Source organism: Solea senegalensis, linkage group LG21 (genome assembly GCF_019176455.1).
Source record: "Solea senegalensis isolate Sse05_10M linkage group LG21, IFAPA_SoseM_1, whole genome shotgun sequence".
Taxonomy (NCBI): Eukaryota; Metazoa; Chordata; class Actinopteri; order Pleuronectiformes; family Soleidae; genus Solea; species Solea senegalensis.
In genome coordinates this window covers 13,761,028-13,779,595 of record NC_058040.1, presented here as the reverse complement: position 1 = coordinate 13,779,595, position 18,568 = coordinate 13,761,028, and the positions used below count along the sequence as shown (strand labels likewise).

General features: G+C 41.0%; 1 protein-coding gene across 1 annotated transcript in view; it reads left to right on the top strand.

Annotated features, from left to right (window-relative positions):
* Positions 1 to 18,568, top strand: part of LOC122758646 (matrix metalloproteinase-17-like) — an 86,877-nt gene that overhangs the window by 43,707 nt on the left and 24,602 nt on the right. Inside the window, exons 5-8 of the mRNA XM_044012914.1 lie at positions 6,311 to 6,487; positions 7,578 to 7,680; positions 10,032 to 10,114; positions 14,623 to 14,723. Of these exons, the coding sequence (XP_043868849.1) occupies positions 6,311 to 6,487; positions 7,578 to 7,680; positions 10,032 to 10,114; positions 14,623 to 14,723 (464 nt within the window). The remainder of the gene's footprint in view (positions 1 to 6,310; positions 6,488 to 7,577; positions 7,681 to 10,031; positions 10,115 to 14,622; positions 14,724 to 18,568) is intronic.

Below are 18,568 nucleotides of genomic sequence, written 5' to 3'. Positions count from 1 at the left end.
TTGGGTTTTAATGTTTTCTGTGATATATGGAGCCAAGAAACTAGAAAATATTCACATTTTAAGGAACTGAAAATATCTGAACATTAGTTTTAGTTCCATAAAAACACTCAAAATAGTTGACGATTAATTCAGTAATTGATGAGTAATTGTTTCAACCCTAGTTTGGAGTGGAAGTTTATGAGGAAAATTAGCCTCCTTCCCTTTTGATTTATAATCACAATAAGCATTTCACTTTTTTGACTCTCCTTCAATACAATATAATGTAAAGTTTGTGAATTATGTTCCTGTTTTAAAGGAAAATAAATGATAACGTGCTGCATACACACCAGTTTGATTGATAGCTAGTATCAACTACTAGGAATCTGGTTGTAGGAGACATCTGTGAACCTCCGAGTTTTGAATTTCAAGGCTCCAAAACCTGAGTTCCAATTCGTACGGGTGACGTCATGGCCAGTTGCTACTTGGAAGCAGTAAAACTGTAAAACTTAAATTAAACATATACAATAACATGTCAAATTCTTCGCTTTTCCAGCCAAGTTTCATTTTTTCAAAGCTTGCATATGCTACTTTTTAATATGTGGATGTAGCCATAAATAATTCAGGAAGAATGAGTGACAAAGGCACACGCTTGAATCAATTGGTAAGGGGCATTCGCTGTGGGGGAAAAAGTAGACATATGAGTGGATTGTGATGTGAAACATCCCACTGAGACTGAAGACGTTTTCAAGGACACCTCTCCACTGTGGTGAATCCCCCACAGGGGAGAAACTTTCATCCGGCGATTCAGATATTTTTTGATTTCATCTGTATTAAATAGCACAGGCTGCTATTTTTGACTCTTCAAATCTTCCGTCGACAAAAGTGCTCCTCAAATGGCTTTAATCAGCTCCCCGAAGACGGCCACGACCTGGTAGAATGCCCTCCTTTTCCTGTGGAGTTCAGCTCACCACAGGCTTTCCAGTGTTTTGTTTAGCCATTTCCTTTCTTTTGAATCTGCGAGAGTGAGGCACTGAGGCATAGAGGGAGAAAAAAGATAATGAACAACTCTTAATTTCTTCCTGTCACACTCTGCCAGTTTCACCTTGCTGCAATCTCGCCACGTCTTCCTCCAATTTCTCAACATTGGCTTGTCTCTGAGGCATTGTTTAGCTCGCGTCTGTATCCACCTCGTATCTGTTGCCCTGACCGGCTCAGCTCTGCCCCCACACAGAGCTACCACATCCATAATTTATTGTTCTTTGCAACATATTTTTTCTCAGCGTTCCCCTGAGAAGATGTAAGCTTGTTAGGTCAGCCGAGAAGGTAAAAAGGTGAACGCCGGTGCTTCACAAAATTGCAGAGCTCTGTAATCATCTTCAGGGGGGAAAAAAAAGAACCTTATCAGACAAATCCGTAGCGGAGTAATTGCATTTGCTAAATCCTTTCCCTCCATCTCCGAGCACATTGTTCACCGCAGGACCCTGAAACTGGGTCCACGAAAGGGTCTTCCCCTGATGTGTGGGATGATGCTGAATCGTAGATTATTAAGCGCCATATTTAGTCGATCGGTTCAGCCCTGCTGCGTGATTGATGGTCCTGGTGTTCGTTAGAAGCTGTGAGAGGTAAGCGGAGGTCTCTGGATGGAAGTGTTTCTTTGCCTTTGACCAGCGCCAGATTGCTTCTGTTAATTATCACATAATCAGCAATCTACTTATGCAGACTGATAAATTTTCGACCAAAACATAAGCATCATTAACCCTCTTATGACCATCAAGATGATCAGGCAGCCTGGTTTTATAGTGATTTTACGGCTGTAGTATTGTCACTTCCGAAATCGGGCAGTTATTCAACCGTCGAGGAATCACGGTACTGAGAAGCTCACGTGTGATGCGTTGGTGAATCTTGTCTGTGATTGGACGGTCGTTCCGCGGAGGTCCTGAGGTTCTACTGTAGTGACAAGTGTACGGGCGCAAAGCTCTATTTCTCTGCTTTCCGGTATCCATCCATCCGTCTTTTACCGCTTTATCCTCCACATAAGGGTCGTGCGGCTACTGTGGCGTTCATGTTTGCACTGAATTCTACAGCAAGAAAGGCAGACGAGTGTCATTCAGCTAAAGTACATGAAAATGAAAATGCAAAACGCTCCCTATTAGTTTTGTAATGTAGCAACACTAGCAGTGGTTTTGGCCAACAGCAGTTACACACCGGAGCTTTAAACTCATACTTTATATTACATTACATCCTGTCTCTGTCCGGGGGGGTTTTCTGCACTTACCTAAGGCAACAGAGCAGACAATAAAAAATTCAAAATGAACTCTGCAAAAGAATACAGACCTCAGAGAATAGCACGGGGGACTAGACTTCAGGGTCAATAAACTAACCACAAAGTTATAGGAGATTATACATTATATCAGCAGTTTTGTTCACCATGTAACTGTGTATTTATTTATTCAGCGTATTTATTGGTTCATACAAAAGTTAGGCCATCAAGAAAGTGTGGGAAGATTAATAATGACTCATTCTGTCAATGTCATGGACAGATGAAGTATTTTATTTTTTAAATATTGATCTGCATCGATCTTGTTATTTCACAAAGCTGGTGCGTTTACTTGTTAATGCATTAACTTCTGAGAGGAAGGACATGCTGTCCTTCAAAATAAAATGAAACTGAGTGTTTTATTCATGTATCACATGACTTCAAATGAAAGAGCAGGCGTTTGATTGCCTGCGTTCACTCTTGTTAAAGATGTAGTGCGGAGCTTTTGAGTGTAAACAAGCATCTGTTGCATTTAAACGATTGTCTAAAGAGTTGACACAAATGCGCTGACAGTCAGCTCCACATGACTCTCTCATTGGCGCTTGTTTTCGGGTGTACTAAATCATTAGAATCTGTTCATTAAAAAGATGAGTTCAGGAATCTTGCCAGAGCAGGTACTAAAAGAAAGCACCCGGTATCAGGTACTATCACTAAAAAAAAACTGTTATATTCATTCTGTCATATTTGCGTTTGTTGCACCGTGGAAGGACACCATGTACACTTACACTTACAGAGAGGAGAAATAACAGCATCTTGAGTAATTACCTCTGTGTAACAATGGCAAAATCCTGGAGAGGACGAAGGCAACCACAACATTGTTTAATTGTGTGAAGTTATTCTTTGCCTGATATTTTCTTTTTAATCAACCCTCTTGTGTGCTGACCACAGTGTCTAAATCAACCTTTTCTTTGCCACTTTTGAACAAGTGGAAAGAGATATTTCTTTTTTGCTGTAACTGAAATGAAGAATCGCCGCTGAATGCCTTAATTGGTATGAAGTAGCCCTGGCAGTAGATTTTACAGTTACATTAACAGCAATAAAAGGGAATGCAGCTCCAGAGAATATTGCACGGGGAAATATGCAGTATATAAATATGTTGCAATGCAGTTAGAACAAGTTTGTTCTGAAAGAGAGTGGGAATAAAACACCTTATCAACAATCAAAGCGTAATGTGACACAAGACACATAGTAATATGGGGCTACACAATAACAAGCCTCATTAACTACTCCACTGAGTGTGATGGAGAAAAAAAAACTCCCGGTAAAATATTATGTGATGGGAAGTGGAAGAAAACACAGAGCAGGCCACGAAGATTTTCCTGTGAAAGAGACGTGGGTGAAATGCAACTTAAGAAACTGAGATATTGATTAAAGGCAATGAAGGAAGGTAACAACCGCAGACGATGTTTAAGGGAAGAAGCTGTTTATGTGCTTCACTGTTTTGCTCCAGTTCTTCACAGTTCCTTCCCGGAAGAGAGAGTTTTTAGATGGCGGAGAGAAAAGGCTGTTGGATGCACTTTACCGAGGTCTGGACAAGCAGATATTCTGAAGGATTGGCACGTTGATGCCAGAGAATGCTGGCTACTGTGGTATTTGTTTGGTCTGGGGGGGGCGCCTGCCTGTCAGGCGTGTCTCAGCTGTTACATTAAGTGCATCCCCCCACTGAGCCACGTTCAGTGATTGAATTAAAGTTGTGATCTCAGAGGGAAAGGGAACTTAAATGATTTGCATTCAACCGCCTTGTCACTCAGTTGCAAATGTGTCATTTTTATTCATCGTGTCATGTCGTACCATTTTCCTGACGAGGAACCTCAGCAGCAAGCACATGCTGACGGATTGGCCGACGGCTATAACAGCTCCTCTGAAGTTGAAATGTGTCTTGTATTTGTAAAAGAGTGTTTGGTAAACACTAAGACATCACTACGTCAACGCACACTGCACTACGCACATTTGCTGTCGCATAGAAGCTGCTTGCAATTATGCACTGGAGTCCAACAGTGCTGTGTGAGGAGGCAGATGGCCACAGAGGTTACTAAAATAAACAGTCTGATGCACTTCTAGCCTTTATATTTTGAACTAGAATGTGTCTTTATAGTTTAATCATTTCAATAATTATTGGCTAGTTGTGTATCAAAATAGTCATTAGTTGCAGCCTTATCGTCTTTAAGATTTAAGCCATTCGTTAAATAAGGGATTTGCAAATTGCAACGTCCCCAAACAGTGTTGTTAAACTCCAGTTTCACATCCACTGACTGCATCAAACAGTACGTCAACATAGTGGCCCCGTAGCCTGACCTCGGGGCATCCAGGAAGGAATGTGTAAACATAATTTCCTCACAAAGGTCATCTTGAGCAAGATCAAAGCGGCTGAGTCCTGTGATCTGGTTCCTGATCCTTTTTGACGACCGAAGTAGGAATGGAGAAGGAAGATATTTCAATATTTCAAGATTAGATAGTGGCAGTGAGAGGATGAAACTGAGCACATGAGACTGAAGAGTCGAGAAAGTGTAGGAGTTTCCTAATTCCAAAACATAGCAGTAAGACAACATCATAGATGCAAGCTGCCATTAAACCCTATAGAGAAAGAACAAGAGGAAGAAGACAGGAAGTTTAGCGGTCCAATGAAACACGCCCTCAATTTCAGCAAAGAAAAAAAAGCAATTTAATAGGTCATTGTTGAATCCTGCAGAACAAATGTTAAGCCTTTAACGGAAAAAGAATTCAATGTTCTGTAGAGATTCATAAGTCAACTCTGTTTCTTCCTCTGTCTGCCGTCCTAAAAGGTACTGGTTCGTCCAGCCGATTTTCTCTGCTCCGCCTCAAGTGGACCGTAAAAATGATGATATGGTTTCCGCTCTGTTCCGAGCCCAACTTCTCTCTTGTTCTTTAGCCTTCCTTTTGTTCACCTTTCCTCTCAACACCATGTGCTCCTGTAGATTAGAGTCGGCATTTGCCTTGTGAATGCCCCAGGTGGGCACTGTAGGCACGAGTGCGCACCCCAGGCTGAGGACGACGTGAGGTAAACCGAACGCAGACGCGAGCTTAGCCACTGCAGAATTCTAAGCTAGCTTGGCTTGACATAGCAAACGTAAATCTCCAAGCCCCGGGTTTTGTCTTGCTTTGCAGGAAACAGACAAGGGGCTACGGTGTTCCTTTTTTTTTTCCATTCCTTTTTCAGTTGAACATGGAGTGCAAATGTGATTTCATAGCCCGAAGGCTCTTTAGGCGTATTTCTGCACTCAGGTTTTGATTGGCAGCCCAGGGACTCGGGCAGTATTACCATAGTTATCTCGCCACACCACATGCCTAACAGCACTCAAAGCCTCCTGAGCTGTCTGTCATGCCTCATAATTTGCACCGTAAGCAGATGAGTTGAAAAAGGATAAAATACCTGGCGTTCGACTGGGTCACTTAAGAACATACACTTGGCGTATAGAAGAAAGGTGACATTGGAGAATGTCACCACTTTGTCCTCCCATGAAAATTTACCAAAAAAAACAACATATTATATTAATATTATAATATTCAACATAGTGACAATTTAAATCAAGTTTCTGTAAATAATAAGGTATTTATTCTTGTATTTCACAAGTCTTTCACCAAAAGACATATATGTATGCTGCGTCCTTCATCGGAAAATGAGCTCTGTCAAGCAAAACTATCAGAGGTCACGTCACAGGTTTTTTGAGCAGTAGATGTCTTGTCTGAAAGGTTCTGTGGGTAATTCTGTGTGTTTTCAGTCACCTGTGTGCGTCTGTCTCGCTTTACTAGGACAATGTTGCTGTTGCCTCTGTTTGTTTTAACATAAAATGAATCACTTCCTGCGTGCAGTGCGGGATCGTCAACAGGCGAAAACGCTGCTATACTGACAAATACAGAGCCTTAGTTTTCAGCGATTCTTCTATATTTTAAAAGAAGATTCAAATTTAAACAGAACCCTGACATGACTCTTGATCTTTAGATTGTGTTTGTCTGATGACGGAGTTTTGTTTTCTCCGTCTTTCTCTCCTTCAGACTCCCATGGGATGGACCTGTTTGCAGTTGCGGTCCACGAGTTCGGTCACGCCATTGGTCTGGTCCATACCTCGGCCATTGAGTCCATCATGAGACCATACTATCAAGGACCTGTAGGAGATCCTCTGAAATACGACCTTCCCTATGAAGACAAGGTCCGCGTGTGGCAGCTCTACGGTATGAGGATGTTCCGTACCTTAAAATTGAAGTAAATAGCAAGTATGGCTTTTAGAAGAAGTCAGTGTTGGCCTTTGTTCTTGTTTTTCAGACACATTAATGTTCCCAGTACACTTGGAAATGTTAAATTACCCTGTCTGCCGGTCATTATCTGTACTTGAACATGAAAATGATGGTACATTTTTATGAAAGCAACTATGACTTTGTCTTCTTTCTCTCTAAAAATGCATGTGAACTTTGTATGAGTCTGTTGCTAGGTGTAAATTTTAACTGAATTGTCAACGCTTTTCTTTTTTAACTCATGAAAAGGTGCCAAAGTCTATCATCACGAGAGGATAACAAGATGCAACTTGATGACATGTGTTGGCTTTTCTTTGTTGCTTCATTTCATTACTGTAGTAATATTTGCTCCTTTTATTACGCCATTTATTAGATAAATTAATTTCCATTGCACTTATTGCAATGGAGACATGACTCGTATTGATTCCCCAAATGTTCCACCTCCCTCAAGCATAAAAACTTAATTGCAATATTTCAAGACTGAAAATTGAAAGTACTTATTAAGACAGGCTAATAGAAACACACCTACTGTGTAAACACTGCTGTGACGCAGTCAGAGAGTCTTCCTCTCGTCCACTGACCATGACTCTAGAGCCTCTTTTGTAATTATGCACGTTTCCCTGTGCAGTATAGTGGAAGCAGGCAGTTACTTGTTTCAGCACAGAATACTGAATATACAGCATCATGCAGGAAACCGTTGATGAGTTCTGTAGAGCAAGGTTATTGATTTAATGAAAGCACAAATGGAGTTAATTGGGCTCTTTTGTGGCATTTGACCTTATAACACCCTTCCTTGATAAAGGAAATAGCCAAGAATGACACCTATAAAGAGGAGAGTGAAGTGCAGGGCAGACGAATTTAATCAAAGTGAGGTGGAGTGAAGTCAGTGAACAAAATCAGGAGTAGAGCAAATACGGTAATTATGAGTGAGTAGTTACCACATTAAATAAATTCCAACATGGTCTCCAAGTAAAATGTTGATGTCTAGGATGGTAAATGTATTTAAGTCTAAATTTGATGTCCCCCTTAGGTGTCAGAGACTCGGTGTCTCACACAAACCAACCAAGCAGCTCCTCCCAGACAGCTGAGCCTCCCGTCCTGCTCGACCTCCCTGAAAACAGATCCACTGTCCTGTGAGTCAAAGATCCTGAGACTAACATCGTCTTTCACGTGCAACAATTACTCACTGTGTATCTTTTTTTTTTTCTTTTTTTTAAAAATCCATTCCACCCTCTTCTACGGTGCCTCAGGCTCTGTCTCAAGGACCTTAGCGTTTGTGCCCAGATTAAATGCAGTGACTCTGCCTCATGTTTTCCAGACTTCAGTTGCTGTACATTCAAGATGAGCAATATGCTGCTGTTGTTGTAATGACACTTTTATAAAAATCAAATGATATGACTTGGACTTGGGTGTCAATAACCTTCTTCTGCATGTGGCGTAGGATGCATTCGATGCAACTCGGACAAGTTGCTGCTCTGTAATTTGTCTTTTAGCACCAACAGGGACTGTAATGACGTATTCAAATACATATACAGGACTTTAATATGGAGTCGATCCACTTTTTGTGAAGATTTTGCTCAAGATTTTGAAGTGTGTCAATGGGACTTTGTGCCCGTTCATTCTGTGGAGCATTTATGAGGTCAGGCACTGATGTTGGATGAGAAGACCTGGCTCACAATCTCTGTTCCAGTTCATCCCAAAGGTGCTCGATGGGGTTGAGGTCAGGGCTCAGTGTGGGTCAGTACAGTTCTTCCACACCAAACTCAAAGTCAAACCATGTCTTTATTGTCCTTGCTGTGTGCACTGGGGCACAGTCATGAAGCATTAAGATAGTCCCCCATGGGAGATAAGGGACCTCGACCCCTAAGCCTGCTTCAGACACCTGAATTAAAAAGGTGTGGCTAACTACTTTTGTCTGTACAGTGTATATTTATTAACTGCCCAAAAGTGCAAAACTGACTTTAAACATTATCTTTATGGTTGGAAAAAAAATTAATAGGTCTGGAATGACTCTCATTACAAAATATTACAATGTCTCTGATGGTTCCCTGTACAGCCACATAATTATATAATGAATTTTGTTTCTCCACTTCCACTGGAAAACAATGTAATGAAACCATGCAGGAATACTCACTATTTATTGTAAAACCAGTGTTTTTGGATCTTGATGTTAGAATCACGCCAACAGGAGCCAGCAAAACAAATTAGCTAAGACTTCTGGAACCTGCCCATCTAATTACATAAGTCCCCAAAGCAAGTTGATTGGCCTGTGAATGTTTTTCTCTCTCTCTCTCTCTCTCTCTTCAAAGATAATTAGACTTCCTTTATTCATGTGTTTTGAATGTTCGTAAACAAACACACACAACTGTTTCAGTGAACTAACTTGAGACCCAGACACTTTCACTGATAACATGGCTGCCAGCAGGGACAGAAAGAAATATAATGTTTAAAACCACTTAACAAAGGGCTCATGATTATAATATATGCCTAATCTCACATTTGTAACCAGCCAATGCAAGCTTTTATCTTGCAGTGTTTTCTATTTTCTCTATGGACTTTGATGTGGATAATGAGCGGTTTACATTATTTAAGTAGAAAAGGCAGTCAAACAACACTCTTTTCAGTAAATTTTTTGAAATCCAATGTCTTTTACTCTTACATGTCTCTTATTCTCTATTGATGCATTTTGAACACACTGAACACCTTAACGGCAAAAAAATGTACACATACAAAAAAACTGCTATTAAATCAATATACATTAAATTTTTCATTTTCATAAGTTAAAACCCTTGAATTCCCGTTTAAGTGGAGGGCACAAGGGTTAAAACTCAGCTTCTTCAACGGTCTTCATTCTGATGTTAGTTTTATGATGATGTACTTTAATGTAGGCCATCATAGCTAAAGTAGGCAGTGTCCCCTCCCAAGTTTCAGTCTAAGCTCAAGCTTCATTAATCATTTCCCACTGAATCCAACGGCTCATGAAAAAGCTTGATTAGCCATGACAAGTGCCGGAGAGCTAACCACCGAGCAGTGGTGTAGTGTTAACAGAGGTCTGAATAGAGATCTTTGTTGGTCATATAAGGCCTGGCAGGCTCCCCTGCTCTCAGCGCATCATTGGCAGGCTGGCCACATCACTGCTTAAAATCCGTTAAAAACCTCGGGGACAAACGCGCAAAAAAGGGACCTTAGCGCGTCGACATGATAGCATCTCCCTGTTTGTTCAGCCGAGTATTCCATTCACAGTCACAGTGGGTGAGAGTGTAAACACAATCTGGATGCATGTACATTTTAAACACAAGTCTCTTTGTTATAGTCCAATAAAATTGTCTCCACTTTTGTAGAGTCTATCTGAAAATCATTTTACATAATGACACAGAGGAACATCATTGTTTGAAGTGTTGTGAATGTCCAATTTTGGAGAAGAGCTCATCTGTTTCTCTCTTTTGAAGAAATCTCCTCTCTTATTTTCTTCACGGTTTCTCAGGCTGGCGCAGGATGCCCCAGACAGATGCTCCAGTCACTTTGATGCAGTGGCCCAGATTCGAGGGGAGGCTTTCTTTTTCAAAGGTACAGTGGCACAGACAGACAAAGAGAGAGAGAACTACAGAAGCATGTGGGCAAAAAATAAAAAGGAAATTAGCTAAACGAGTGGAAGAGAGAGAAAATAATTAAGAAGAGGGGAGGCGTGTAGATGTAGCCAACTGAGCCAGTTAAACTCTACTAACAGACTGCAGCACAAATTACATTAGGCTTTCATGCTCGCCCCTCTGGAGAAATCACCCCCAAACTTCATTCTGAGAACAAGAAGCAGACTCACTTACCCTCACTTTTTGATTAAGTCAACCTCATGTGTGATTTTGACACTGGCATTGACATTTTTATTGACTGATTGGATGAATGTGAGGATGTGAGCAATGCAGGGTTTTTTTTACACTAATTTAACAGATTCGGAGTAGAAAACCAGCCTTGCCAGTGCCAATGTGGGACATTTAACTTTATATTTATTTGGAACTTTACAGTAAAAATGTCCAGTAGGCATAGATCCTGAATACAACTTAGTTGGTTTTCCACTATGCTAGTAGTAAAAGACGTACTGAAAAAAACCTAATTGGTCTTGTCCAGAACTTATGGAAAATGTATATCATAATAGGAGATGTATGCATGTATCTGTTTGTCTGTCAACTGGTTTGTGAACCTGCTACTGGTTTAAAAGCTCCTTACCAGCTGAGCTAATGGATTTCTGTGTTACTGAAGCTTTGACAAAAATTTAACAAAAAATGTATAGTTATAAGTCATACTTCAGTATGTCGTCCAAAATGTGACAAAAAAGTAATAATTTATCATATCGTCAAAAATTTGACCAAACAGTCATACTTTAGTATGTCATCCAAAATTTAACAAAAAAGTCATAGGTTAGAATGTCGTCCAAAATTAGACAAAAAAGTCATAGGTTAGTATGTCTTCCAAACTTTGACCCAGAGGTCATACTTTAGTATGATAATGATGATGGAAGTGAGATTCGAACCGGCTCTCCTGAGAGAAGCTGGCTCAAAAGTGAGCCCATCAAACCACTAAGCCAAACTGAAAGCGTGTCTGAGGGGTGCTTGCTATATAAACAACATAATACACACTGATAAACGGAGCATAGTATGTCGTCCAAAATGTGACAAAAAAGTCATAGGTTAGTATGTCGTACAAAATGTGACAAAAAAGTCATAGTATAGCATGTTGTCCAAAATCAGTCTAAAAAGTCTTAGTATAGTAAATTGTCCAAAATCAGTCAAAAAAGTCATAAAATAGTATGTTGTCCAAAATCACTCAAAAAAGTCATAGTATAGTATGACGTCCAAAATAGCCCAAAAATGTCATAGTATAATATGTCGTCCAAAACGTGACAAAATAGTCAAAGTATAGTATGACGTCCAAAATAACCCAAAAAAGTCACAGTATAGTATTTTGTCCAAAATATGACAGAAATGTCTTAATATAGTATGTCGTCCAAAATCTGTCAAAAAAGTCATCGTATAGTATGTTGTCCAAAATGAGACAGAAAAGTCATAGTATGGTAAGTCATCCAAAATCACTCAAAAAAGTCATGGTATTGTATATCGTCCAAAATAACCTAAAAGTCGTCAAAAATTTGAAAAAAAAAGTCATAGGTTAGTATGTCGTCCGAAATCAGTCAAAATAGTCATAGTATAGTATGTCGTCCAAAATCAGTCAAAAAGTCGTATAGTATGTCGCCCAAAATCAGTCAAAAGTCATAGTATAGTATGTCGTCCAAAATCAGTCAAAAAGTCATAGTATAGTATGTCGTCCAAAATCAGTCAAAAGTCATAGTATAGTATGTCGTCTAAAATAACCCAAAAAAGTCATAGTATAGTATGTCGTCCAAAATCAGTCAAAAAACTTATAGTATAGTATGTCATCCAAAATCAGTCAAAAAAGTCATAGTATAGTATGTTGTCCGAAATCAGTCAAAAAAGTCATAGTATAGTATGTCGTACAATATTTTACCAAAGAGTCATACTTTAGTATGTTGTTCGAAATTTTAAAAAAAGTCATAGGTTAGTATGTCATCCAAAATTTGACAAAAAAGTCATAGGTTAGAATGTCATCCAAAATTTGACATAAAGTCATTGTTTTGTAGGTTTTCCAGTATCACTCATAACATTCATGATTTCTGATGGGAGTGAGATTCGAACCAGTTCTACTGAGAGAAACTGTTTGGAAAGTCAGCCCCTTAAACCACTCAGCCAAACTGAAAGTTTTTAACTGGGTTGCCTGCTATATAAACAACATAATACACACTAGTAAACATAGCAAAGTATGTCGTCTATAATAACCCAAAAAAGTCATAGTATAGTATGTCGTCCAAAATCAGTCAAAAAAGTCATAGTATAGTATGTCGTCCAAAATCAGTCAAAAAAGTCATAGTATAGTATGTCGTCCGAAATCGGTCAAAAAAGTAGTTGTGTAGTATGTCTTCCAAAATCAGTCAAAAAGTCATAGTATAGTAGTATAGTATTACAACCACATCTAATGTACACAATTTGATTAATAAGCGTCAATAAGCGCAGAATGGAGGCTGAGGAAAAAAAAGACTCTTTTAGATTTATATCAGTTGCCCTATTCATACACACATACAGTACATTTGCAAAAGGAACACGTTCGTAGTAAAAGGAAAACTGTCCATAAGTTATCGTAGAGTAAGAAAGTTCAACACACACTCACACACGCATGCAACAAAAGCATCTGGTTTCAATAACGACACATACTAGAGTATGGCGGGAGTGTCAAGTTAATGGATGGTAATCTGCGACGCTCGGGCCAAAAATTTCAAAATCTCATGACTCAGAGTCATGAAAAAAATTAGCCGCCGCTAGTCATTTTGTGAATATGCGCACGCTCCGGAGTGCAAAAGACAAATCCAGACGACTTAATGTCATCCATTATTCATGGGATTCAAGCGAACGCCGATGTGTCATCAGAGAAAACAGACAGCCGTCGTGAATTATTAAATAATCAGAACACACACGAAAAAAAAGAAAATGTATGTCTTGTGTGTCTGTTTGCTTGTATGTGCTGGCGGGGGAGCCTTGTTTGCTCTCATTATCCTGAGTAGCACTCAGCGTAATCAGTGCTTCCTGTTTGGTATTAAATTCAAGCTGGAGCTCAACCAATTGATTGGCAGACGGATTACAGCGTTGACTGACTGGGTGATCGGCAGGTAGGCGGAGTAAAGTCGTGGCCAAGTGTGTCTTTGGTGATACAATGATATGTTCAAAGAGAACTGGCAATCCTGAAATTGTAATACGTGGTCAAATATGTTTTGGTAGATGTGATTTTCCAATTATTTGTGTACCTTCCTACAATTTGGATTGCTTTGAGGTAATTAACCTTGTGACCAGTTGATTAGTCTGTGGCTAGCTTAATGGATGAAACAACACTTTCGCCACCTATTCGCCAACTAATCCTAATCCAGCACAACAGTTGTTAGATTCTCGCTAACACACGAGCAGACAGGACGATCAACTGAGTGCCTGTCTGATTGCAGAGAGGCTGAGAAGTCATTGTTTGACACTGGTGTGGAGGTTGCCTTGTGATTGTCTGGTTAGATTACAATACTGGGTGTTAAAGAGAACATCTGATGGTGACGTTTTGTAAGAGGGGGCAATAATTAGCATTTATTTAAGTGCTATTGTCATGACAATTCCAGCATGAATCTAATCTGGGTAGATTCTTTTTTGGCTTTTCAATTAGTGATAGTACCTGGTGCTTTTTTTTAAAGTTTAGTTTTATTAATCCCCTTAGGGAAAGTAATCCTCTGCATTTTGACCCATCCTAGAATTAGTAGCGCCCGGGGAGCATTGGGAGTTGGGTACCTTGCTCAGGGGTACTTGCGGTTACAAGTCAAGTTCCCTTTCCACTTGGCCACAGGCTGCCCAGTACCTTCTCTGGCTCTCTCAGAGCCACCGATTGGTCGACACCGAAAGAGTCATGAGCGCGTCGTACGACAGAAGAATCAAACCGCACAATGCCGAACTTTAGATCAGTTAAAAAGTCTTAACAATCCTGAAAACATGTGTTAATCACCAACATGCCTGACACCAAACAGTCACTAATTCTCACTCACATGGTTCAATCCTTTTCTGGAAAGGCAGAGACTCACATACAAGTTTGTATAATTCCTCCATCCACTCATTTTGAGTTGACGATATCTAGTGAGTCCCCCCACCCCCACCGCCGTACCCCTTTTGTTGCCCCTCCTGGGGGATGCTGAGATGTTCCCCAGGCCAGATGAGACTTATAATTTCCCCAGTTTCTTCCTAGTAGTCTGAACACGATTCTCTTGCTCGTTGGACGCGTCGGGGAAAACATGCAATCGACTGCGTGCAGGGAGCATCGTGATCAGCTGCTTGAACCACCTCCACCGACTCACTTTCATGCATGTGAAGCGAGCGACTGCACTCTGAGCCACCCTGTCTCTGAGGGTAAGCTCAACCACCATGTGGAGGAAACTCATCTCAGCCACTTGAATTCACATTTCTCTTTCTTTCAGTCACCTCCCAAAGCTCAGAACCACAGGGGAGGGCTGGAACAAGCTTTCGATAGCTTTGCCTTCCAGCTCAGCTCCCTCCTGACCACAGCTGTCCGCTACAATGCCCGCCTGCCTGTCAGTCTCAAGCTCCATTTTGTCCTTACTCGGGAACAAGATTCTGAGATAGTTGAACTCTTCTACTTTGGGGCAACAATGGGAGCAGTCCATTATTACAGCAGAGGACCAGGACCTCAGAGGTGCTGAATTGTATTTAAAGGAATACTTCACCGATTTAGCTTTGTATTACTAGAATAAGGGTAGTATTTTTGATAAATTGTGCTTCCCAACCTTAGTCGAGAAATATCCGCGTTCCTTTTTTTGTTACATGCCCACCAGTGACACTTGGTCCGAGCCTTGAAACTGCAATGCTAATTCCACACTTTTGAGACTCATAGGGGGACGGGACCTCATTGCCAGAATGCAAACAGGACCCGGGTCGTCTTGCTGCGAAGGCAAAAGTGCCAACCACTACACCAACCATTGACATAGCTATTTTATCAGCATCAGTGGTCGTAGCCTAATAAAGATGTAACGCATGGAAACACACTCGTCCGCCAGCCTCCATTGTCCCTCTCCTTCGATGATGTCACGCACTATGAATTTACACACGAGACAAGAGGCAAAATGTGAAGTATGATACAAAAAGCAAACATTTGCAGAATCCATTGTTGTTTGGTTGTGAATGTTCTCTAATTGGGCCGCATAGACACAGGGTTCCCGAATATCTGATACAATCGCTCTGGTAATGGACCATTTCCAACCAATCACGGTCCCCCTATGCGGAGATATGAAATCTCGGAATCTCACTATCTGAGCTGTGTGTGTGTTTTTTGCGCAGTGTGTGTGTGTGTCTGTGTGTGTGTGTTCATGAGTGAGTGTGTTTTTTTTTGTGTCATGTCCAGCTCATTTAACTCATTAATCTTTTAGGAGGGATTCCCAGTCAAGCTTTGATCAAAGCTCTCTCGCTCGCTCTCTCTCTCGGTGATGGCTCCTTCCCAAAAGTCAGAAGCAGTTACTCCGCATTGACATTGACATTTCAGTTACACCGCTCGCTCAAAACCTCAGACCAAGCTGACGATTCCAAGGGCTTTGTTTACTGGTGACACTGTCGCGTTTGAGCTTGAATTCAATTTAGTGGAGGTGATTGTTATTTACACCGTGCAGCTGTTAGATAGACGCCGTGGGGATTTTATTGACGGAAGTGTGAAGCTTAAGGCGTTTAAAAAAAAAAATAACAACAAACAAAAAAATAAGTCCTGTAAATCTAGGACATTGTCTGTCTATTGACGACTTGGCAAACGAGGCTTTAAGGTCACCGAAGGTTTTGCTAGTCAATTGACTTGTGCTCGGTGCAGATCTATGATCGGCAGTGTTCGGAGATCACAGACAGATGGCCTAAAAGGCTCCCTTTCAACTGCAGAGATATTAGTTTATTGACGTGTGTGCATACGTTATGCATTCGTGGTTTCGGAAAGGGCAGAATATTTAATTTAAGTCTAAAACTAGCGTCAAAAAAAAAAAAGAAGGAATGTTTCAGTGTTAAATCGTAAGGCTTTTGAAAGTCGGTTTAATTTGACAAGACAGCCGAAACCACACTCACCGTGTAAAAGTGGCCCTAACCTCGGACCTCGTGGAATAATGGGGAGCAATACAGAATTCTGACTATTATATTACTCATCAGCACACCAAAGGCCAGGAGAATGCAGAGTATGGATTCCCTAAAAAGCCATCGCACTCTCATTTCACCTGAGTCCTTCCTCTGAAATGGCATTTTCAAATTGGAAAAGGAACACAATACGGGAGATGTGCACAGGAGCACAGATGAGCGGCCGCTTCTCTTGCTTCTCTTGCTGCTGCTGCTGCTGCTGCTGCTGCTGCTGCTGCTGCTGCTGCTGCTGCTGCTTTTTTTTATCTCCCCGCACTACTCTGTCTTCCTTCATCAACATCCTTGTCCACCTCTCCCTCAGACACACTTTCATTAACGGGCGTTTAACGGACCAAGATGGCTTCCTGTGATATCTGACATCCAGTGACTGAAAGTGGAGGTCTCAGAAAGAGAGTCCCCCCCCCTCTGCTTTTCTGTGGGTTTTCTTCCTCTCTCTTTTAAACACACTGAGGCAGGACAATGAGGTGAAACAGTGCCGGGCCAACATTCTCCCGCATGAGTCAGTGTGAACACTCAATGAGACTGCTGGTGTTTGCGTGTGTTGTCTAATGCGAGTCATTTTGTGGAAATATGTTCTAATGAGGCTTACAGTGGGTCACAGCGGGCCAGTGCTTAATGACAAATAAATAGGGAACAAAGTGCTGTGATGGCTCTGGGGTCAGGTAGCATTTGGTATGTTTTTTCCGAGCCGTTGCGATATCTATTATGTACCGCAAACATCCGGTGGCGTGGCGGCAGCTCATTGCGTTCAGGCAAGACGACCTGCCCAAGTTAAACGCTGGTGTCAAAACTGGTGGCGTTTTGTGTGCACGTGTCCGCGTAGTTTACTGAGAATGGTTTGAAAGGGTTATCCGAGGTCAGAGGAGAACGACCAGACTGGATATTATAGTAGAAAAAAGCAACAGTAAGTAAGCACTTGCTATGACCAAGGTTTTCCCGAACAGATCTTGTGCCTCTCCTGTACCTAATAAAGTGGCCACTGAGCGTATTCCTCTCCTTAATTATAAGCTGTTTGTGACAGTGTTTTACTGTAAGGATGAGGGCAGCATGTGTGTGTTGGTAAAGAAATGTTTCAGCCAACAGTTCAGTGACCTGACATCGTCCATATTGCGTTAATATATGTGTGCGCAGGTGTGTAGATAGCGTCTGTTAACAGATATGTGTGACATTTCTACGTCCTTTTGTTGCGTGGCAGAGATCGGGGCCGTGGGATCATGGATGTTTTGTCTGAATGAATGCGTGTCCATGTGTGTTTGTGGTTCACTGACCCTTCACGTGCGGCCGTTGTGTTGCCCTGATAAACTTTCCACGACTCTCATTGAGTGCGAGAGTGTCTGTGCTTCTGTTTCCTGCTTCCTAGTAGGTAAATATTTGGAGGAAGTTGCACTCATACAAATAGAACCATCAAAAACACATAGATGTCCATTCAGTTGCATAGAATCTCCCATTTTATTGATACAGCTCAGGGTCTTATAGGAGTAATAGATAGTGCCGCCGTTCCCCGTCTATGTGATATTTATGCACTCATCCGTTTGTGCATAGTCGGCGTTTCTTTTTTTGTCGTTACGTAAAAATAAAACATTCAACACCATTAGAGGCAGAATTTGATTTTTTTTTTTAAGAAATCCGCTTAACGGATCAATTTATTCTAGTTATTAAAAAAGAGCTTTTCATTTGCAGATGAACAGAACGCTGCCCCCCTCTCTCTATTGATTCGGGTGACCATTTGCAGGATAGATTTTCTGTTTCCGAAGCCATTTTGTTGATTCCAACCCATTAAATCTCAAGTTGCATTTTCCCCCATGCCATTAAAATCACTGAGCCCCACATATCCCCAAATTCCTCTGATAGACTGTTCAATAAGTTAACGTTGCCAGGAACCCTAATGTAATTCCAGCAAGTGTGAGCTTAGCGTTTTTGGCTAATGTTGCTCTGCAATAAAACTTTCTTCCAAAGACACAGAGAGTGAATCATCAGCCGCTTTAAAAGGGGTCCCGGACCCGTCAGTGGTGCGACACTTCTATATATACACAGTTCATTCGATCTTCTGTGAACCGAGGAGGCCGTCACTGTGACGCGGTGTTGGTTTGGAAAGTTGCAGAATGACAGCACAGGATGTACCTGTTAAAGTTTCAGTGTGGAATGTAAATGTTTCATTTCATCCCGAGAGCGCTCGTGGAAAATACTCGTAAAATGTATTTGACATTTAACAAAAACAAACAAAAAAACACACTTATTAGGCTCAATAACATTA